This window comes from Gorilla gorilla, chromosome 18, assembly GCF_029281585.2.
Source record: "Gorilla gorilla gorilla isolate KB3781 chromosome 18, NHGRI_mGorGor1-v2.1_pri, whole genome shotgun sequence".
NCBI lineage: Eukaryota > Metazoa > Chordata > Mammalia > Primates > Hominidae > Gorilla > Gorilla gorilla.
Window position 1 is genome coordinate 119459394 of NC_073242.2, and position 22783 is coordinate 119482176.

The following is a 22783-nucleotide window of genomic DNA, read 5'->3' on the forward strand; positions in this document are numbered from 1 at the left end:
AGTTCCCGTTCCTCTGGGTCTTTGGGAAGCTACTCCGGGGCTTGGCTGGATTGAAACATAAAGAACAGAAAGTGTCCAAAATGGAGTTTCCTAGAACTTCGGGAAAATGGAGCAGGGGTTGTCAGCAGCGCGCTGGCCTTATCTCTGAAGTGTGCACGGGAGCTGGCGGGCCTCTGGGAGGCCAGCCCCATGGACTCCCCGCCTCCTCACTGTCTTCCTCTCCGGCCAGCACGCTCATCATCCAGGGCTGTGGCCCCAGCCCCATTTTAGAGAGCACCCCCTCAGTGTGGGAGCTTGCAGGGCAGTGTGGGAGGAAATAGGCCCCGGGGCTCCGGGATGCAGGGCAGGGAGGCTGCAGAGGACCCTGGGGAGCACCCATCACTCCTGGCAGAATTTATCCAGGCAGGTCTGTTCCCAGAAGTCCCCAGTCTCAGGCCGTAAGGACTCAACTCTGAGCCATCTGGGATCCCAGGAAAGGGGATGGGAGCCTGGCACCTGTGAGTACACCCCGAGGAGTGGGGCTCCAAGAGTGCTGGGGTCTCGGGGAGGCTGCATGGGGTCACTCTCCTCTCCTGGGGACACCCCCTCCAGGCATTGACCCCTGGAAACAAGGAGTGGGAGCGGGCGGCCCCGCAGCGTCGCGGCCCTGCCAGGGAATGTGCTCACCCTGGCGCCCTGGTCGGGGACCCTGGGCAGGTGTGTGGGCCGCCACCCAGTGTGTGCTCCTGGCCCCGACCACCCACCTCGAGCTCCAGGTGGCCCCAATTGGCCAGAGCTGTTGCGAGGTACTGGTCCCACCTGCTCACAGCACCTGCAGCAGAATTTTATCTGCCTCTGCAGGTGTCTGGAGCAGTCCTGGACTACGCTGGGTACGGGAGAGGCTGCCGCCCACCAACAGGTTCCCTTAGGGCAACAGCTGAAGTCATGGCAGGAGCAACCCTTGTCACTGGCACACGACGGGGGGCAGCTGGTGCCACTCTGGGGTCCGTGGGTGGAGAGGGTGGCGTGGGATGGAGGGACGGCTGTGTGGGTGGCCAGAGGACATGCACGTGGGGCGTGTGGGGTGGAGGGGTGGGTGGGGGGAAGGGCGGGGGCTGGGGGTGGGGAAAAGTGATCTCTGGGATACTGGACAGATGGGGCAGAAGAAAAAGTGATGAGACAGAAGAACCAGTCACTGCAGGCCGGGTGGCGCCGGCACAAGGACGGAGGGGCCGGCATGCACATGGCTGGGATGGATGGGGGTCGATGCTGGAGTCGGGCTTTGGTGTCAGCTTGAGGATCTATTTGGAAAAACTGGCAAACAGAAGCCCTTTAGGCCCATCTTGATCCCTGTCACTGTGTCGTTTGGGTGAACCCCCCACCCCCGCCGGCTCTCCCGCCAGCCCCCCATCACTGAACCTCTCGGGCCTCTGTGGCCTGTCCCCACCTGGCTGGGCCTCGTGGGCCCTCCTGGGAGGCTGGCCCCTCCAGTCCTGCAGCCTCAGCCCTGGCCAGGTCCTGGGGCGGCCCTGGCAGGCAGAGGGGCTTGGGGGTGTTCAGCGGGCCCCTCCCAACACCCACTCCTTGAGCACCGTGGGAGACGCTGGTCTCTGCCTTGTTCAGGTCAGAGGACTGGCCTGGAAGGCGCCGTCCGGGTGCGCAGCCATAGCACAGAGCCGGGCTCTGCTGGGGACGGGGAGGCCCTCTCAGAGGAAGGCTTCCTGGGTCCGAGGCTGGCCGGGACAAGGAGCAGTGAGAGGAGGGGTGGCAAAGGCTGAGGGGTGTGCATCGCGAGCCTCTTTCCAAAGAGGTCACGTTGGTTCTGTTAACTCGTCAGGCCATCGTCCGGCCGGGCCTTGGGCTCCCTCACGGCTGTCCTGTCCTGGCTGTGATCTCAGGATGGGAGATGCAGCTGCCGTTTGGTTTGGGGTTTGAGGAAAAGGCTCTGAAGAGCGTTTGGCTTGCCATGGTCCTGTCTTGACGGTGGCTGGCGGGAGGACAGCTTGGCAGGCTGCGCCTCTGGCCAGTGATCTGTGAGCTTGTGGAGGTGGCAGCCGGGAAGGGGTAGAGACAGGGTGACTCTCCCCAGTCCAGGTGTGGCCCCTGCCCAGACCCTCTGTCCAGACCCCCCTCTGCCTGGGGGAAGAGAGGCAGATGCCTGCAGGTGCAGACTGCAGGTCGGAACCATGGGGATGGATATTCATGGCCACCAAGGGGACCACCCCTAACGCGAGAATGCCGCCTGTCCCCGTCCCCTCCCCAGAGCTATGGGTTCCACCTGGTTTGCTGTCAGGTCTTTGGCCACCAGGGCCTGGGCATATGAGCTACAGAAAGACGGGCCTCTGAAGCATCGGAGGGGGCCCCAGAGCCTCCCTGGGCAGGAGCTGCTTGCTTCACGTGACTCGGCCAACACCCGCCCAGGGTTCCCTGACACATTGCACTCAGGACATCCCCCTCTTCTGTCTCCGGGCCTCAGTTTTCCCAGCTGTCCTGATTCCATGTGGCCCTCGGCCACAGGGCTCCATCTGCCTGGTCTCTGGCCAGGTCCTCATGCCAGTTTTGCACTCGTGCTGAGGGTGGCTTGGTGCATGGTGGGGGGCTACGCAGGGCAGATGGCATTCATCTTTGGCTCGAGGGCTGACCCCTTCCCAAGATCTGAGGTGAGAGGGCCTGTCTCACCCTCAGCCTTGTGGTCTGGCCCCTGGAGGCTGCTGGCCAGATCGATGCAGCCAGCTGGTGCACATGCCACCGTCCCTGGTACACCTGTGTGTCCCCAAAGAAGGATCCAAGGAGGGGAGGGAAAAAGAGGAGGCTTTTGCCCACAAAGTAAACTCGTGTCTCCTCCACGGTCCCCACCACAGTCCTGACCCCAGGGACCTGAGTAACCAGGGAAGCTGCCCATGGGTCCACTTGCCCTCGGGCTTGGCGCTCTACAGAGACCACCGGTTCACCTGCACAGCGTTGGAGGGCCTGACTCAATTTACCCCACAGCACTGTACCCATTTCCTGTCCCCTAGAGCCTTTGATCACCACAGCCAACTGCCTTGCCCACCTGGAAGGGCACTGGAGTGTGGGTGGGGACAAGATGGAGCCCCAGTGGGGGAGAGAGATGAGAAGAGTCCCAGGACGCCTACCTCCGAGGGAGGCAGGTCCCCTTCGTGGGCACGGGCGTGTCCGCTGCAGCCGCTGTGTGGGTTTGGAGCTGGAGAACCGCAGCCCTGGAAGGAGGAGAGGCAGGCTTCTGCCACTTAACCGAGAGCCCAAATCCCAGACCGGTCCTTGCTTCTCTGAAACCCACAAAAGCAAACCTTGGGGCGCTTGCTGGGCCTGTGACTGAGGAGTGGAGGTGTGCCGGGGCCAGGGCACTGTCTGGAGGACAGACTCGATCTATCTTGACTTTCAGAACGAGGTTTCTGTTGTCAGACTTGGTTCCAGACGGTACCTGACCGGTGGTGACCCGACAGGATCCATCCTTATGATGCTCAAAGAATGAATTTTTACCACCGTGAAAGAACCACCAGCAGGCAAACCACTCCTCCCCTCGGGGCCACAGTTCGGGTTTCTTTGAAAATCTGTTTCCTACACTTCGCAAACTCCTGCGGTTTCTCTCTTTTTTATTTGGCAAACATCTCGTTTATTACCATCATGAATATCATTTGGACCTCTGCAAAGACTATATACATTCACATTAACGTACACTCTCAGCTTCAGGCCTCTGGCGGGCTGTTCGCGGCTGGTTCAGTAGCTGGGTCACTCCCGTATTGCACTGAGTTCCTGGAACTCCTGATAGCCACGCACACAGATGCCAGGCCACGGGCTGTGCCACGCGCACAGATGCCAGGCCACGGGCCACGCCACGCGCACAGATGCCAGGCCACGGGCCGCACCACACCCACAAATGCCAGGCCACGGGCCACGCCACGTGCACAGATGCCAGGCTGCGGGCTGTGCCATGCACACAGATGCCAGGCCACGGGCCACGCCACGTGCACAGATGCCAGGCCACGGGCCACGCCACGTGCACAGATGCCAGGCCACGGGCCACGCCACGCGCACAGATGCCAGGCCGCGGGCCGTGCCTGCTGTCTGTCCTTGCACTCGGTGCAAGCATGAATTTCTTTATCCCTTTATTTCCTTCTTGAAATCGCTGAGGCAGTTGAGAGGAGTGGAGGGAGGGTGGGCAGGGCTGGAGGATGGGAGGGAGCACGTCTGATAGAAAACGTCACCGAGACACACCCCAGGGCCAGAGGCGAACGCATCTGAGGGGTGGCTGGGCAGGAGCACCAGGGCTATGTACACGGTCAGGGTCTTCCCTGGGGAGGAGGCAGAGGGCTGCTTTTGTTTGTAGTTTTTTTGTTTTTTCTGCAAAAGTTTGGAAGAAAGGGGAGTAGCTGCGGTGGGGCGATGGGGCCGAGAGGTTGGAGTTGAGGCGATGGGGCTGAGAGAGGTCGGAGGTGGGGTGATGGGGCCGAGAGGGGTCGGAGGGCGCGGAGAGGAGAGAGGTAGAGGAGGACGGGCTGGCCGAGAAGCAGTGTTTCGGGGAGGCCTACTGGCTCCGCATGCTCGAAAAGCAGTGGAGAATCAACCCAAAAGATTGTCACAGTTTTGTTTCGGAATTATGCTCTCTCTGGGAAGAAAACTTTAGCACTTTTTTTCCACAAGTGGAAAAAGGAAATATGAAAAGTCACAGGGGGTGTGAGGACAGACGGCGTGTCCTTTCCTACACACATGGAGATGCAGGCCGGAGCAACGGCACACGGACCACGCACACGCGGCGGACGCACCAGCGCCTACGCAGAAGAGAACAAAAGTCGCTTCTCACTGGGCACAAACCCTCTGCACCCCAATATCCCGACACCCACAAACAAAATCAGAACAGAAGAGAAAAAGACCCACATCCAAACAAACCCAAGAGTAAGTGAAACAGTGAAAAAAATACTTTGGCAGTGACAAACAAATTTTGGATTTTGATTTCTTGTGTTTGCTTTTTTGGATTTCCTTTGGAGCAGAGGTGTGTCCGGTATCCTTGGCTGGCTAGCTAGCAAGGTAGTTCACAAGTATGCTTCCTTTGCTTTTTTAAAAAAAACTTTTTGGATTTTTACTTAAAGCCAAAGAGTTCAACATTACAGGAAAAAAAATCTGAAACCAAAAAATGCATCTTGAGTCAGAAATCGAAATCTTTCCTCCCGTCTTCGCTGATCAGCCTCACGCCCCTGGGGGAGGGGCACAGCTGGGTTCAGATCTCCAGCTATAAAATCGCAGTTTTCTTTCTCCCTTTTTAATCAGGAGGGGGAGAACCCCCCCGTTTTCTTTGTCCATTTCTGAGTAGCTCTTTTGCCAACAAACAAAACCCCCCAAAATTCTTTGCTGAAAATATAAGCCACCAATTTGATTTTTTCATTGAAGAGAAAGTGTGTGATAGTCAGAGAGAGAGAGAGAGAGGACAGAGAAGACAGAGGGGGAGAGACAGACAGAGAGGAAAAGAGAGAGAAAGAGGTGGGCAGAGCCGCCGCGCCTGCGGCATCTGCTCTGCTGTCTAAAGCTCAGTCGAGGCTTCTGAGGATGCTTCAAGAGAGGTTGTCAGGAGGTCTCCGCGCGGAATCATTAGGTAGCTGAGGCAGGTGCACTGAATGCGGTTTTGTTGGTTCTGTGTCTTCTTTCGGAGAGGGGCAGTAGCAGCAGTGACTAATTGGTCGGCTCCCCCAGGTCAGGCGGGGCGCAGTGTCTGGCAGGCCGGGCATCGGAGGCCAGGCACAGCATCCGGTGGGCCTGGAGCTGGGTGGGGTTGGCACGGTGCTGTGTCCGGCAGGCCGGGGGCCAGTGGGGTCAGCGGGGCACGGTGTCCAGGGGGCCAGGTGGGCTGGGGGAGCCGGGGCAAGAAGGCCCCGCAGAGCCGGCTTCGCTGGGGCTGGCAGCACCCACAGGCAGGGAGGGGCCCAGGCTGTGGGCGGCTTCGGGCGGTCCAGGCACCGGGTCGGCCGCCACGGCTGCGGGGCCCTGCAGGCTCTGCCCACACACGTGGTGGTGCTTCTCCCAGTCCCGATGCTGGCAGAAGGACCCGCAGTAGCGTGCCGCGTTGCAGCCGCTGCACGTCTCACTGGCTTTCCGCCCGCAGTTCCAGCAGCTCTGGGTGGGGGCAGAGGGGCCAGTCAGGGCTGGGTCTGGCCACCCGAATCCCCAGCACACGCCTCAAACAAGCCATTCAGACCCAGCCACGTCATCGCCAGGTGAGAAGAGAGAAACTCCAAAGCCCCACAGCCCTCGGGCCACTCCCCAGATACAGCCACTCACTGGGCCATTTTGCGGGACGGGGTCCCACTACCGTGTCTCACGCTCCAGCCCATCCAGATAGGTCTGCGCTGTGCTAACTGGACAACGACCCCTGCCTCCTCTCCAGGAAGCCCTCCTGAGCTCACCAGGCTCCAAAACCGCAGAACCGAAGGGCGTGGCCCCGGCAGGATTGAGGCTGCTGAGATCTCACCCCCGCCTCTGCTGCACACTCCTTCTGCCCCACCCCTGCCTCTGCCCCACCCCCTGCCTCTGCTGCACCCCCTCCACCTCTGCCCCCACCCTGTGGTGGGCTCTGCTCCCTTCCCGTAGGGTGAGTTGTGCCTTAGGCATCCCTGTGGGCAGAGGGGGTGGGGGATGCCACAAAAAGCCTGTGGGCAGAGCAGGTAGGAGATGCCACACAAAGCCTGAGCATCTTTCTTCTTGGGGCCTGGCTGGATCTCTCACAGACGGTTGGGCTGTGGGGTGGGAAGCCCAAACCTGCCCCAGGGGAGAAGCCCAGGTCCCTATTTGGCCTCCAAAGCCTCTGGTACCACCTCCCACCCCACCTCGCCCTCACTGCCACAGCAGCAGCAGCCTCCCTGTGGACAAGGCACTGCCAGGCACAGTCCCCGCTCCAGGCCGTGGCCCCTGCCGGTCCCTCCGCTGGGCCCGCTCCCCAGATGCCTGCATGGCCAGCTTCATTCCTCCCGGCATCTGCTCAGGTGTCACCTGCCGTGAGGCCTCCACAGTCCCACTCCCCACACACTTCCACCTCCCGAAACCGCACGCCTCACTTCTGCGTTTGGTGTTTCCTTCTCAGTGCCAGCTCTGTGAGAGTTGTGCCTGTGGTGGTCTAGCTTCTCCCTAGCCGAGAGCAGGCGTGGAAAGGGCCGGTGCAGAGACCCCTGAATCGATGGGGCTCCATCTCCTCCCACCCCGGGGCTGGCCCAGGCACAGATGCACACAGGGGCTTCAGATAGAGATCTGCCCTATCTCAAGGGACAGCCCTGGGGCTCCCCTGGAAAGGGTCTCGCCCTCTCCCCTCTTTGTGGACAAAGCAGAAAAGGGTCGCGGAGGGTCCTCTGCCCCCGCCTGCCTCCCAGGTGCACAGACACAAGCACCGTAATTCTCAGGCCTGCCGTGTGCACCGGGAGGGAGCCGGGCACCTGGGACGCCACCTGGGGCCCTCACAGCTCTCCTGGATCCTCCTGCTCTCACAGGCTAGAGAACACGGGTTTCAGGCCAGGCACAGTGGCTCGCTTCTGTAATCCCAGCACTTTGGGATGCCGAGGCGGGTGGATCACCTGAGGTCAGGAGTTCGAGACCAGCCTGGCCTACATGGCAAAACCCCATCTCTACTAAAAATACAAAAATTAGCCAGGTGTGGTGGCGGGCACCTGTAATCCCAGCTACTCGGGAGGCTGAGGTAGGAAAACCGCTCGAACCCGGGAGGCAGAGGTTGTAATGAGCCAAGGTCACGCCACGGCAACAAGATCACTTCAGTCTGGGCAACAAGAGTGAAACTCCATCTCAGCATCAGCCAACCTGGGCTCCAGTCCTGGCCCCACCACTTCCCAAGGCCGTGACCTCAGACAAGCTGCCAACTGTCTCGAGCCCTCAGTTTCTGGAACTACAGAACAGGGACATCCATAGGACGCCTCACCAAACCACGTGGGATCTCTGTGCTGATAAAGCACAGTGTGGGCAGGGATGGCGTGCCTGCTGCAGGACGCCCGTGACAACTGTGCTGATGCCATGTGGAGGCTCAGAATCCTCATGGGGGTGGCGTGGGACCGCACGGGAGCCGAGGCAGGGGATGGGTGTCAGCGTGGCCGGGTGGCCCTACCTCGCTGGAGTCCTCCTGCTGGTTGATGACCGTCAGGGCGTCCTCGGAGGCCTGCCGCTTCGCCTCGGCCAGGGCCCACTCCATCTTGGCACGCTCCGTGGTGATGAGCTCGTGCGCTTTGCGCTCCGCGTCCGACACGGCTTTCTGCAGCTCCGACATGGCCTGCCGCTTCACCTCATTCACGGCCTCTTCTGCAAAGGACATGGGCAGGGCTGGCGGTCACATGGGCCATCCCAGATGGGTCTCTGGACTTCCTACGCGTGGCCACAACCTGGGGACAAGGGCTGTGTGCACCTGAACACATGTAGCATCTGTGCACACACAGACACACGTTGATGGCCCTCATGCCTGTGCAGACAAGTGCATGCAAATATATGCAGGCATCCCAGGCATGTGTGTGCAAAGCTGGGTCACGTGGCGTCACAAGTCAAAGCTTGCACTCTACTGCAGCGGCTCCCCAGGCACTGCACCCCTGCAGGGCAATGGCGAGGCCCACCCCAAGGCCTGGTCAGCCAGGGGCGCACCCGGAATCTGCATTCCTAATGCGAGCTGGGGGAGCTGCTGCTGCTGCTGCACCGGAAGCACTTGGACAACTCTGCCGTTCCGCCTTCACCTCTGGCCCCGCCCAGACGCAGCCCAGGAAGCCCCCTCATCCAGGGCTCTGTGCTGTCACCCCAGACCCTACTGTTATCCTCACCGCACTTGCCGTCCTTTAACCTGGTTGGCCTCAGAAGACCATGCTCCCCGACCCACACACAGCCACACACAGATCCTGATCTGTGCTAAGATGGGGTAGGCTCAGAGCAGCCTCCAGGGAGCACTGCCCGCGCAGCTGGGGAGGCCATGTTTCAACTCCACCACTGAAAGAGACCCTGAGGCCAGCTGGAGACCCCGGTACCGCTGCCTAACCGTAACCCTAACCCCAACCCCAACCCCAACCCCAACCCCAACGCCAACGCCAACCCCAACGCCAACCCTAACCCCAACCCCAACCCTAACCCTGAGGCCAGCTGGAGACCCCGGTACCGCTGCCTAACCCTAACCCTAACCCTAACCCCAACCCCAACCCCAACCCTAACCCTAACCCCAACCCCAACCCCAACGCCAACGCCAACCCTAACCCCAACCCCAACCCCAACCCTAACCCAGAGGCCAGCTGGAGACCCCGGTACCGCTGCCTAACCCTAACCCTAACCCTAACCCCAACCCCAACCCCAACCCTAACCCCAACGCCAACCCCAACCCCAACCCTAACCCCAACGCCAACCCCAACCCCAACCCTAACCCTGAGGCCAGCTGGAGACCCCGGTACCGCTGCCTAACCCTAACCCTAACCCCAACCCCAACCCCAACCCCAATGCCAACCCCAACCCCAACGCCAACGCCAACCCCAACCCCAACCCTAACCCCAACCCTAACCCTAACCCCAACCCCAACCCTAACCCCAACCCCAACCCTAACCCCTCTCGCTGCCCACATATCTGGCTCTGCCCCAGCCCTTCCCCCAAGGCTGATTCCCACAGCATGAGCAAATGTCCCCACAGCCTTGCCCAGCGCCCAGCTCCACGTCTGCCCGTTCTGACCCCGTTCTGCCCGGACTCTGGCCCCGCATGCCTGACGTGCCCAGGCTCCAAGTGTGTGCGCTTCTGCGTGCCCTCCTGGGTGTGCACGTCCAGGACCCACTTTATTCTGCCGGGTGGCCACGGGTCCGTTTCCTGGTAGGCGGAGGTAGCAGCTGTCCTGCCGAGTGTGAATCTACTCTGACCTCTCCGTGAGCCACACAGCGGAATGCATAAAGCCTTGTAGCCTGAGCCCCCAGAGAGAGACAGAAGCTCTTCAAAGCTGGGCTGGTGAGAGGCGCATCTGGGGCCCTGGCCTCCCACAGCTCTGCTCGCGAGGCTCCCCCCACCCCCACTCACCAGCCTTCCTCCAGATGTCCTCGGGCATGTAGCCGGTGAGGGTCCTTGGCAGGAACTCGCGAGGCACGTCTGAAACAGGGGCCGGCGTCACACAGGATGGGCCACGCGGCTGCCCCTCCCCACCCTGGCTGGGCCCTGAGTGCAGGGCGTGAGTGTGTGCGTCCCTGGGGGGAGGCCCGGGTGCCCTTGGGCAAGGTCTGGCTCAGTCACCGGCACCCAGGGCAGTGCCCGGGCACGGGGGGCATTGGAGCTGTGGACTTTGGACTCGGCTGGGAGCCGTGTGTGTCCTGGGCCTCTCCTGTTTCAGTATCCGTCACTGAGGCGGAGGAGCAGAGACCCTCAGGGCCTCCCAGCTCCGAGCCTCTGGCCCACCAGACGCTCTGAGCTCCAGGCTTCCTGGCAGACCAGGCCATGTCTTCCTACAAAGTGAAAAAGGTACCTCTTTCTCAAGCGAAACTGTTCTGCCTGGTGTTCCGTCGCACTGCCTGCCTGACAGCTCCCAGGTGTCCGCCCCACCAGAGCACCCCGTGTCTGCTCCCTCCCCCCACACCCCACACGCACCTAGCTGAGGCCCTTCGGGACCGCCGGAGCTGCTGCGGGGCCGGGCCGCGGCGGGACCGGGGCCCTTCTTTGTGTCCTCGGCCTCACTGTAGCGCCGCGCCCAGTGGTTGAGCTCCTCGCGGTCGGCCTCCTGGCACCTGCGCAGCACCGTGAGCGAGCGCCGCGTCTTCTCCACCATGTCCATGATGCAGTTCAGGAGCTGGGGGCGGGCGGCGCAGCCTTCAGCACCTCAGAAGGACCGGGACGCACCAGACACTCCCCCGGCCCACTCGGCCAGAGCCCTGGACAGGATGGGTGCCCGACCAGCCCACCGCCCGTGAGAATAAGGGGGTGAGGGAGGGCCCACCTCCACGGCTTGCAAAGATGGTCCCTAGCCTGGGACTGCCGAGCGCCTGGGGATACCAGACTCACACGGACACACGCCTAGACGCACGCAGGAGTTTGGGATTCTCCTTTTTAACCCGCTCAGCGGGGCTCTGCCTCAGGGACCTGGCTTTCCGCCTGGGCTCCCCTTCCAAAAAGGATGAGGGCGAGGGGTGAGGCTGACAACAGTGCTGGGAGGGGTGCTGGCCCCATGCCTGGCGACCCCTCCTGGGACGTGCTGCAGGATGGGGTGGGTCGGTTCTGAGGAGCCCAGTTCTGGGGCCGTCCCTGACCATGTCCTGCCTCAAAGAGGACTCGGCACTGCTTTTCCCCACACTTCTTGCAAGACTCAGGACAGACTCTGGGAAGAGCCAGTGAGCAGAAAGTAAGTGGAGGGAAGCAAGGCCCGCCATGATGGTTTTAGGAATCCTCCTCCCTGGGCCTCTCGAGATGCCTGGGCTGCGCTGACAGCTGGGAGGAGGGGAGCTCAGGTGAAGGACCCAGCAGCTGCGCAGGGACGGGGCAGGCCACACAGACGGGCACTGAGCTCAGGGGCGCCCACACAGCCCTGCTGTCTCCAGCAGCCCCAGGCCCCATGGGGCAGAGCCATGACCGTGTTTATGCCTAGGCATACGGGTGTGGCTGTGTGTGGACATGGCTGTGTGTGGGTGTGGCTGTGCGTGGGTGTGGCTGTCTGCGTGGGTGTGACTGTGCATGGGGGGGTTGTGTGCATGGGTATGGCTGTGTGTGTGGGTGTGGCTGTGTGCACGGGTGTGGCTGTGTGTGTGGGTGTGACTGTGCATGGGGGGGTTGTGTGCATGAGTGTGGCTGTGTGGGTGTGGCTGTGTGCGTGGGCGTGGCTGTGTGCGTGGCTGCGTGGGCATGGCTGTGTGGGCGTGGCTGTGTGCATGGGTGTGGCTGTGTGTGACTGCATGGGCGTGGCTGTGGCTGTGTGTGTGCGTGGCTGTGTGCATGGGTGTGGCTGTGTGTGGGCATGGCTGTGGGCGTGGCTGTGTGTGTGCGTGGCTGTGCACCTGGGCGTGGCTGTGTGGGTGTGGCTGTGTGTGGACACTCACGTTGTTGAGGTGCTTCCACTCTTCTGCCCACTCACGCTCTGTGAGCTTGTGGTCGATCACTTCTTCCTGCCGGGACCCAGGCACCACTGTGGATGGGGGAGGTGCACGCTTAGGTCCCACCCACAGCCAGTCTCTGCCCTATTCTCCCAGACCCCACCCTCTGCTCCCGGGCCCCACCCGTGGGCTGTGCCCGCTGGGGACGATGGACAGGGTAACCGAAGGGCTGGTTGACTTGGTGACCGCGGAGGATGCCTGGGTTACTGAGCCGCCTGGGGCTCTGGGCCGACTACTCTTCCCCTGCAACACGGCACACCCCTCCAAGGGAGGGTTCAGTCTCGGTCCCATTCTGCAGCTGAGGAAACTGAGGCTGGTTAAGAGGATGTATTTGCCCGGGGTCACCAGGCAGGGAGCGGTGGGGGTGGGGTGTGGACCGAGGCTGGCTGGAGCTGGAGCAGTGTCCTCAGCCACTGCCCGGGAAGGCTTTGTTAGACTAAGCATGGCCTGAGGATGCCTCGGTGCCAAGTCACACCACGACCTGGACCTGCCTTAGTCCGTGAATCAATGGGTAACCTCGCTGGGAGGAGCTGGTCTCAGTCATTCACGGCAGCCCTCTGCGGTCACCCGCAGGCGCCCATGACTCCGATGAAGCCACGCCAACCACCACCCAACCACGTGGCCTCGGCACCCGCCTCCTGTCTCTGCCTGTGAACACCGCCAGCCATGCCGAGGCCAGGGCTCTCGGAACACGCTGGCTCTGAGGCCCGTCCTATTCGGGGGTTGTTCTTTGCTCAGTTAAACTCTGTTCAATGCAGCGTGTCTAAGGTTTTTCCCTTTTGACAGGCTCCAGGACTGAAGCCGCAGAGGCCACTCCCACAGGTCACCAGAAACTAAGACGTGAGTGACCCCCGGCAGTGGCCGACTCTTCCGCGGTGGCTGTGCCCACGGGAGACCTGAGTGATGCCTGGCAGTGGCCGACTCTTCTGTGGTGGCTGCGCCCACGGGAGACGTTAGTGACCCTGGCAGTGGCCAACTCTTCCACGGTGGCTGCGCCCATGGGAGATGTGAGTGATGCCTGGCAGTGGCCGACTCTCTTGCAGTGGCTGTGCCCATGGGAGACGTGAATGATGCCCAGCAGTGGCTGACTCTCTCGCGGTGGTTGCGCCCACGGGAGAAGTGAGTGACGCCCGGCAGTGGCCGACTCTTCCGTGGTGGCTGCGCCCACGGGAGACGTGAGTGACGCCCAGCAGTGGCCGACTCTTCTGCGGTGGCTGCGCCCACGGGAGACGTGAGTGACACCTGGCAGTGGCCAACTCTTCTGCGGTGGCTGCGCCCACGGGAGACGTGAGTGACGCCCGGCAGTGGCCAACTCTCTCGTAGTGGCTGTGCCCACGGGAGACGTGAATGACACCCGGCAGTGGCCAACTCTCTCGCGATGGCTGCGCCCACGGAAGATGTGAGTGACGCCCGGCAGAGGCCGACTCTTCTGCGGTGGCTGCACCCACGGGAGACGTGAGTGACGCCCAGCAGTGGCTTACTCTTTCGTGGTAGCTGCGCCCACGACTTCTGGAGACATCAGAGGCTTCCAGGCCCCACTGTTTTCTGCATTTGGCCACGGCCCATGCTTCCGGGGCTGAGGTCTCCCTCTTTGGGCCCTTTTCAGCCCCTAAAGATCTCCTAGCCTCAGAACCTGAAATGGCTCCCCCAAATTGCGGAGGAGGTGGGGAAGTGGCAGCCACAGCTCAGTCACCAGCCCGCTCTGCCGCCTGTGAAGCTGCAGCTGGCACCAACACCCCAACCAAAATAGTGGCTGAGACGTGCCCGACAGCTGGCGTTTATTTCTGTAGTAGCAGAAGCGGGTGGGAGTCAGCACCTGCCTGACCCGGCTGCAGCATGCCAGACGCCGTCACCTGCTGCCTGGGCCCTGGAACCCTCCGCAAGGTGGGGGCTGGGAGACGGCCTTGTGTAGGGCGAGGCCTCTGCTGACCCTGCCGCTGGGTCCCCACCATGCCCTGGGCCTCTGTCTCAGCATGGCAGACTGGAGGCCTCCCTACAGCCTGTCCTGGGGGGCTCCTGGGGTGGGGCTGGGCCTGACCATCTCTGGGTTCTCAGCACAGAGGGCGTCAAAACGTCAGGCAGCCTGGGCTGTGAGACTGTGGGTGCATTATGTGTGCTCTCAGGCCTCAGTCTCCTCATCTGTGGTATGGGGGTGCTGACGCCACCCCGCTGACGGGTTCAGAAACGAGTGAAGGGTAAAATGCACCAAGACTCCGTGCCCACCTCTCTGTTATCCACACCATCCAGGCCTCATGCCGAGACTCCGTGCCCACCTCTCTGTTATCTACACCAGCCAGGCCTCACGCTGAGACTCCATGCCCCCCTCCTGCTCTAGATACCAGCCATGCCTCACGGCAGCCCTTGCTGGGCCCTGCATTAACTCCCCCAGGCCTTGGACTCTGAGAGTTGGGACTCTCGTCTGACCCAGGTGACAGAGGAGGAAACTGAGATGCAGAGAGCCACGTGACTCACCTGTGGGTGTACTGTGGGAATCGCCAAGCTCGGATGAGAACCACGTGGGCAGTTCCAGGCCCGAGGCCGCCCACCCCGGGGGGAGAGGTGGGTTCAGGGCCCAGGACAGGCCCCTCTGCAGCCACCGCTCTGCTCCAGGGGGAATGGTGCCAGGCAGGGGGAAGGGGTCTCCTGAGCTCAGGTGCACACAGCTGCCCGTGGTGCCCTATGCCCACATGCTCAGGTGTACACATGTGGGCGCATGTGTGCTCCTGTAACACGCGTCCATGCTCCCGCCCCACCGCGCTGCTCACCAAGCGGCCGATGGCGCTCTCGTAGCTCCCGGGGGTCTGGGTGGCGGTAGGCATCTCGGAAGTGGTGGGCCATGGCTATGTCCTCCAGGCGGTAGTGCGGCGGCGGTGTGGGCTGCGGTGGCCCGTTGCTGGGGCTGTAGCGCTGGGCAGGGTTCAGGGTGCATGGCCGTTTGCTGAGGTGCTCGGGGTGCAGCGGGTCGCGGTCTGACCCGTTCTCTTTGGTCCTAGCCCCAAGAGCAGGTGGGGCGGGGGCAGTGGACATAGGATGAACCGGGCACAGAGGTGCAGGTGGGGTGAGAGGCAGACAGGCGTGGGCAGAGAGAAAGAGGACACGTAAGGGCGAGACAGAAACACGGAGCAAAACACCAGCCCCGGGGAGCCCAGCCCGGCGCCCCCACTCTCTGCCCCTCTGCCGGGGCCCACGCCAGCCTCAACCCCTGCTCTAGCTGCGTGGGATCCTGGGGCCTGGTGGCCAAAGAGCCGGACTCGCTGCTCTGGGAACGAGGAGAGGGATACACCAGGCTTCTGTAACTGGAGACCACCTGCCCCTTGGGCAGCAGCAGCACAAGAGCGTCTGGGGCAGCAGAGGGGGCCTAGCCCAGGCACCTGGGGACCCTGGACCCCGGACGCTCGGAGTCCATGCCCGGCACACAGGGGAGAGCCGTCCTCCCACCAGCCTCCTCCCTGTCCTCCTAGGCTCCCCGGAGCATCTGAGTCTGCAGCCCACTGGGGTGTCCGCCCACGCAGCCACCAAGCCTGCTGGCCCTAGGACACCTCGCCACGCTCCCTCAGCCTGAGAGAGCCGGCCGGGCTGGCTGCGGCCCCAGAGGAGGTTCCCTTTCTTACCCAGAGGGGAGCAGGGTGAGCCGCGTGTCCACGGCGCCCCCAGCCCAGATGCCTGGAGCCCACAGGTACCTGTCGGGCGTCCTCCTCTTGCCGTTCTCATTGACTTCCAGTAGCAGCTCTGAGGAGTCGATGGGGGAGGAGGCGCTGGCATCCAGCAGGAGCTGCTCATGCTGGGCCAGGTACTGGGCGGGCGTCTGCTTGGCCAGGCGTGCACAGTGCAGGAGCTCCCGCTGCAGCAAGGGCAGGTTTGCCTGTGGGGTGGGGAAGGAGGGCCTGGGTGGTGTGCAGGGGTGCACAGCCCTGCTCAGGTCCGAGCAGAGGGGGCCTGGGCTGGGTGGCCGAAAGCTCAACTTTACCTCGGGCCTCAAAGGTCAAGGTGCTCGACCTCTCTGGGCCTCAAGTTCCTTCCTAGCAGTGCCATGGGAGGGTGGCGTGGGAGGGTGGGCACAGAGGCTCGCAGGAGTGCCTCACCTGGGCCACACGGCGATGTGGGGCATGTGGGACTTGAGCCCAGATCCTGGACTCCCAGGGTGGGGCTTTCCCACCGCACCCAGCTCCCTCCCATGGCACAGTCTGGAGAAGGCGAGGAGGGAACGAAGGGGCAGCAGATCACGGTTGGTCTTCCTGCCTGCACCCGCCCCGCCCAGCAGGCACCACATGACCCAACACAGCTGGGGAAAGGCAGGCTCAGAGAGGGGGAGGCAGCCCTGGGCCTACAGGCGGCTCACACGAGGGAGCTGGGAATGAAACCCGGCTGGGATTGCCTGCAGTGTGTCTGCTCCAGCCCGGCTGGGATTGCCTGCAGTGTGTCTGCTCCAGCCCTGATGGGAAGCCCGAGGTTCAGCTTCCCCTTCCCTTCCTGCTGGTTTCCAGCCTTGGCCTCGATGGAGCGTGGACCTAGGACGTGGTCACCCACGTTCTGTGGCTGCTCAGTGATCCTCCAGCCTCGGTGAGGACGGCCTCAAGACCCACGTGTGCGAGTAAGGACTCTGCAGCATGCGGCTGAAGGACGGCCCGGTGTACAGGATTCGTATGCAGACCCTGCCTTTGACGCCTGCGTGTACCCACGGCGCCCGCCGCCCCGTCCTTGGCTCCAGGCTGGCACTGCTGGGCCGCAAGCCAGGCTCCTCGGGTGCCTTCCCCCAAGTCTTCCCAGAGCTGCCGCGGGAGGGCGGACAGGCTGGACCCTGAGCGTGCTGGACCAGGGCCCAGCAGCAGGCCACTTGGGAGAGCCAGCAGTTCTAAGAATTTGTAAATAAATACAATTCCCCAACTTTCTCATGCGTTTCAAAGCTGCCACGCCGCCTTCTCCTGCCAGCGCCTCCCCCTTCCCCATGAGTGCATCCACCAGGCCCTCGAGCAGTGCCGGCTGCGGGCCTGTTTTTCTCTTTGGATGGCTGAACAGGGGCCAACCGGCCATCTGTAGAGCACATCAGGAGCATGAGCTGGGAAACGAGGTCCCGGGAGGTCTGAGGAGCCAAACATCCTCCCTCCCTCATCAGCCCCTCCCCAGGGGCCTCCTCTTCGTCAGTTCGGGAACCGGCTGGTCGCTGTTAGGGCAGGGAGAACATCTGGATCCCTGGCTGGCTGGGGCCAGCTGAGGCCAGCTGGGAGCCGGGGCGGTGGGTGGGGCTGCATCCCCCAGCTTCTGGAAGGCCTGACCCTTGGGCTGCGTGTGGGGCAGGCTCAGGAAAGGGTGCAGGGGACCCAGGACTGGGCAGCATCAGCGTGGGGGCCGGATGCACAGCAGCCCTCGGCAAGCAGGGAATGTCTCCCCAAGGCCTGCAGAATGGGGTTGGGACTGTGGGAGCCTCCTGCAGTGCCTCCTTCGAGGCAGTGTCCCCACTCTGTCCCCAGAAGCCCAGGGCACCCGGGGAGGTGTCACCACTAAAATGCTACACACACTGAGCTGGTCAAAAATGCCCCAACTCCACCACTGAATGGAGGTCCTGCCTGCAGAACTTCTGAAGCTGCCCTCTGCACAGATGGGAGCTCAGGCTGGGGAACCGGTGTTTGCAACGATGGTAGCGGTGGCTGAGGCACTAGTTGAGCTACAAGGGCTTTCGCAGACTCCGCTGCTCTGCCAAGCACCCAGCTAAAGCCTCCCGGACCGTGGGCTCTGCCACAGAGGGGCTGTGGCCTTGGGCTGGTCACTTAACCTCTCTGACCCTTGCTGTATCTGCAAACTAGCGCTGTGGAGACTCTGGCCGAGACAGACTCCGGGGAGCTCCGGGCGAATTAGCTCAGTCCTTTCCCACCACCCCGTGGGGGAGATTCACCACCCCAACTACGAGAGAGAGGGCCCAAGCCAGGGCTGGGGTTCCAGCCAGGCAGGCCCCCACCCTCTCCGGCCCCTCAGCCACGATTCCTGCTGTTTCTAGGATGATGTCTTCAAGGACTGCGTGAGGGTACCCCAGACTGGGCCTGGCAGGCTGTGGATGTCTTGGGAAGGTGCTACCCCTCCCCCAGCCCAGGCCACAGTCAGGAACACCGAGGCCCAAGGGGGCTGGCTGGGGGTCACTCCCACTCGGCACCTCCTGTCTGGCCTGGGAAGGTCGGACTCCCCCACTGCACTCTGTGTCTGAAGGGGCTGCGGCCCTGCAGGGGTGTGGGTGGGGTGGGGGAAGGGTGCGGGTGGGGCGGGGGAAGGGTGCGGGTGGGGCGGGGGAAGGGTGCGGGTGGGGCGGGGGAAGGGTGCGGGTGGGGCGGGGGAAGGGTGCGGGTGGGGCGGGGGAAGGGTGCGGGTGGGGCGGGGGAGGGGTGGGGTGGGGGAAGGGGTGGGGTGGGGGAAGGGTCCGGGTGGGGCTGGGGAGGGGTGGGGTGGGGGAAGGGTCCGGGTGGGGCTGGGGAGGGGTGGGGTGGGGTGGGGGAAGGGTGCAGGTGGGGTGGGGTGGGGTGGGGGAGGGGTAGGGGAAGGGTGCGGGTGGGGTGGGGTGGAGTGGGGTGGGGTGGGGGAAGGGCGCGGGTGGGGTGGGGGAAGGGCGCGGGTGGGGTGGGGGAAGAGTGCGGGTGGGGTGGGGTGGGGTGGGGTGGGGTTGGGGAGGGGTGGGGGTGGGGTTGCGGAGGGGTGGGGTGGAGTGGGGGAAGGGTGCGGGTGGGGCTGGGGAGGGGTGGGGTGGGGGAAGGGTGCAGGTGGGGTGGGGGAGGGGTGGGGTGGGGTGGGGTGGGAGAGGGGTGGGGTGGGGTAGGGGCTACTCCCTGGGTGGGACAGTAGGGCCAGGGTTCTGGCTGGTATCTGAGCAACAAGCCCTGGAAGCAGGACTGGCCGCAGGATCTTTATTTTTTATTTTTGAATCCTCCTGGCCTCCCCCTAGAAGCTCCATGTCAGAGAGGTGAACAGACTTCATGTCCCACTGGCCCTGGGCCCCAGGTGGGGGCACGAGGTGGGCTGGCCCTGAGCTCCAGCTACCCCACACAGGCTGTGAGAGCCCCCTTGTACCGAGGGGAGACTGAGGTGGACACGGCCCTCACGAGAGCTGTGCTGTGGGCGGCGCCTGCTGGGGTGTGGCCGGGGGACACCAGGGCCTGACCAGACGTCATGGACAGGGGCCGTAGGCCTGGTGGGGGCAGGGGTGGGGATGCTGCGGCGTTTCTCTGCCTGACCCTGCTCCTCGGGTAAGCAAGGGTGGCTGAGGCTGGGGGCATCTGTTGCTAATAAGCAGGCGCACTGTGTCCCCAAAGACTGGGAGGGGTGGAGTCCGCAGCAAGTTAAAAGAAGGGAAGGGAAGGGAAGGGCCGCTAACGAACTGCAAACGACGCCAGATGGGCCCAGGCTCCTGCCACTCCAGAAGCTTCTCTTTTGTCACCAGCTGGGAGCATGAGCACAGCAGGGCGTGGGAGGGGGCGGAGGAAGGCGGGAGGAGGGATGGAGCGATAGAGGAGGGAGGGCAGGAGGAAAGGAGGGGGTGGTGGGAGGGAGTGAGGACTGGGGCAGCGGAGGGAGGGAGGGCAGGAAAAAGCAGAGGAGGCAGGGGCGGGCGGGAGAGAGCGAGGGTGGGAGCAGAGGTGGGTGTGATGTGGGGTCCCCTTGGGGAGGGACTGAGGGGAATGAGGGTCTGGCCCTGGACGTGCCCTGGGACAACCATGGCGTTTGGAGTTTGACAGATCTAGGTTTGAGCCCTGGCGCCCTCTCTCCACTACCTGGGGGGAACCCAGAGCCTCAGTTTCCCCACCTGTTAATCAGGAACATGGCAGTGCCTATGCTACACCTTGACAGAAATCAACAGGTCTGTGAGAGGTCTTCATGAAGCATTCCTCCTCCTCCAGGGACATTTCAAATCCGTGGACGATGCCCCGCGATTCCTCCTCCTCCGGGGACATTTCAAATCCCTGGACGATGCCCCGCGTGAATCTAGAACGTGCCTCACCTCCCTGTAGTCCCCGCTACCTGGGAGGCTGAGGTGGAAGATTCCCGAGCCCGGGAGTGAGGCCCCGTTCTTTCCGCGTGTCCCTCCACGCTGTCTCCTCAACAGCCTGCGGATGATTCCATTTTGCAGACGCAGAAACCGAGGCACAGAGGAACTGGCCTGGCCCAGGGGCCAACAGCTGCTAAGTGGCAGGCTCGGGCTCAAGCCAGGGAGCATCTGGTCTGGTCTGTCCTCTGGACCCCCGAGGGGAGGCCTGGCCCAGCAGAGATGGAGCCCACAGCAGTACGGGCAGTGCTCAGGCTGGGCCCGAAGGTGTGGCCAGGCTGGCAGCTCCCAATTAAGCTCCACGGAACCCTGACCCCAACACGTGCTCGGCAGAGAGGGTCACATGGTCAGACACATTTGGGGAACCTTTCCTCAGCTCCTGCTAGAGCTGTGCAGCCGTCTTGGGGAAGTGGAGACCCGCAGAGATAGCAGTCTGACTCCATGGCACTCCCGTGCCCGTCCCGTCTGTGTGTGAGTGGGAATCACTCTCTCATGGGAATCACTGGCTTCATTCATTCATTCATTCATTCGTTCAGAGACAGGGTTTTGCTCTGTCGCCCAGGCTGGAGTGCAGTGGCGCGATCACAGCTCACTGCAATCTCGACCTCCTGGATTCAAGCAATCCTCCCACCTCAGCCTCCCGGGTAGCTGGGATCATAGGTGCATACAATGCTCAGCTAATCTTTAAATTTTTTGTAGAGATGGGGTCTAGCTGTGTTGCCCAGGCTGGTCTTGAACTCCTGGCCTCAAGCAATCCCCGTTCCTCAGACTGGCATCTTTAAAAATGCAGGCTCTGATTCAGCAGGTTTGGGCCGGGCCGAGAGCCTGCATAGCTGACAAGCCCCGTGTGCTGCCACCCTGGTCCACGGTTGATCTGGGTGTGACCATCTGACCTGCTTTCACCTGACACCTCTTCATCCATCGGCCTACGCAGTCACATAAGCCCCTTCCCGCCTGTCTACCGCCTCCCGCCCTCACCTCTGCTCTCTCCACCCCATGTATTCTGTTCCAGTCACACTGACCCCTCTGCTGTTCCTCAAGCACAGCGGGCGCCCCATACCTCATGGCCTTTGCACGTGCAGTTACTGCTGTCTGGAAAACCCTGCGCTGGCTCCGCACCTAGCTCCACCCTCATCCTCAGCCCTCACCAACACGCCTCCACGCAAAGGACTTTCAGAATATTTCTCCATCACGTACAGCTGCAGATTTGACAGTGGCTGTGGACCGAACACCTTCCCACCCCAGGGTGCTGGCTCCAGGAGGGACCTGCTGCATGTCCTGGGCCCTATCCCCGAGTCTTGCCCCACGCTGGCACGTCGTCAGTGCTCAAAAATCACCCGTGGAGTGAGCGAGCACATTCGGCCAACGGCAACCAGAGGCGAACCGGACAGCTCTGTCCTGTGCTGGATTTAGTGGCTGACTAACCATCCGGGCTGGCAACTAGTTTTCAGGCCTTAACTAGTAGGAGTCAACCCTCACTAGTCAGCAGTGCTCCCCTAGGGTACCACAGGGTCCCAGGTTGGCCAAGATCGATGCCTGACACCTCTTCATCCACCTGCCTATCTGGCCACTTAAGCCCCTTCCCGCCTGTCCACCGCTGTCCACGCTGGCAAGGAATGGGATTAGGAGCCTTCTAGGGAGGCCCCCGCAGCACGGGCGACGGGTTTGGTGTTACCTTCAGGAAGGGAATGACAAACGGCCGCAGAGGGAAGTTGGTGGCCTCCTGAAGCTTGGAATGAAACTCCTCGATCGTCAGCGTTGAGTTCTGCAGGGGAGAAAACCCACCTCACATCAGCACCGCTCGGCATACGAGCCAGCGCCGACCCACCCATGCCTGAGGAGGCGGCTCCGCGTTGGAGGCGGGCAGGCAGCCCAGGAGCTGGGCACGGCCTGAGAGGGTGCAGGTGGCATCGTGGGAGCGAGTCCCCGCCCGGTTGTCAGCGTGGAGCCCACGTAAGGAGTGGCCGTGGCTGCAACCTCATTAAACGGAGGGAATATGCACATCCCAAGGCCCCGGCTGCCCCTGCCCAACTCACCACCAGGCCCAGCACCAGTGTGCGCACGTGCTCCCCAATCTCTGGGGAGATGTCACTGCCAAACTGCTGCAGTGTGGTGAGGAAGCGCTTGAGCTTGCTGAGCTGCCGGGCCCCGCAGGCCGGGGGCAGGTGCTGTGTGGACAAGGAGGCCGTGGACGAGGTGGCCGGGCCATTGCTGAAGCCGTTGGGTGTGGACGGTGCACCATTGATGGCTGTTGGCGAGTGGCTGCTGCCGTTCATCACTGCAGGAGGGAAGCGGGTGTGAGGGTGAGGGACACGAGGACACAAAGGTGATGGTGACAACACAACCCAGACGGCGGCGACAGTGAGGGCAGCAGCGACTAAGGTGACAATGTCAATAGTGACAGCAACAATGATGAGACACAAGGACAGTAGTGCTGAGGATGACAGCAGGAGCCCTGGGCCCGCCCAGGGCAGCTGAGCTGGCCCTTTGCATGCTGACCATCTGTCCTTCCGGCCCTGCTCTGAGAGGTCACACACACCCCCTTACAGACCTGGAAATGGATTCCCAGGGAGGTGAAGCCTCTTTGCCCCAGGTCCCCAGTGGGTAAGGGCTGGGATGGCACCCACAATGGTGGTGGCCGTGGAGTGACTGCGTTCTGAGTGTGGCTTCTCCTGCCTGGCACCACTCTTGG

General features: G+C 62.7%; 1 protein-coding gene across 5 annotated transcripts in view; it reads right to left on the reverse strand.

Annotated features, from left to right (window-relative positions):
* Nucleotides 1–3578: 3578 nt before the first annotated feature.
* Nucleotides 3579–22783, reverse strand: part of CBFA2T3 (CBFA2/RUNX1 partner transcriptional co-repressor 3) — a 68049-nt gene continuing 48844 nt past the window's right edge. For all 5 annotated transcript variants that reach the window (XM_055364523.2, XM_055364521.2, XM_055364522.2 and 2 more), the window contains 9 exons: nucleotides 22128–22369; nucleotides 21767–21856; nucleotides 15749–15930; nucleotides 14834–15057; nucleotides 12015–12100; nucleotides 10576–10774; nucleotides 10015–10083; nucleotides 8096–8286; nucleotides 3579–6105 (listed from right to left, as the gene is read on the reverse strand). In XM_055364523.2, the coding sequence (XP_055220498.2) occupies nucleotides 5806–6105; nucleotides 8096–8286; nucleotides 10015–10083; nucleotides 10576–10774; nucleotides 12015–12100; nucleotides 14834–15057; nucleotides 15749–15930; nucleotides 21767–21856; nucleotides 22128–22369 (1583 nt within the window). In that variant the 3' untranslated portion in view covers nucleotides 3579–5805. The remainder of the gene's footprint in view (nucleotides 6106–8095; nucleotides 8287–10014; nucleotides 10084–10575; nucleotides 10775–12014; nucleotides 12101–14833; nucleotides 15058–15748; nucleotides 15931–21766; nucleotides 21857–22127; nucleotides 22370–22783) is intronic.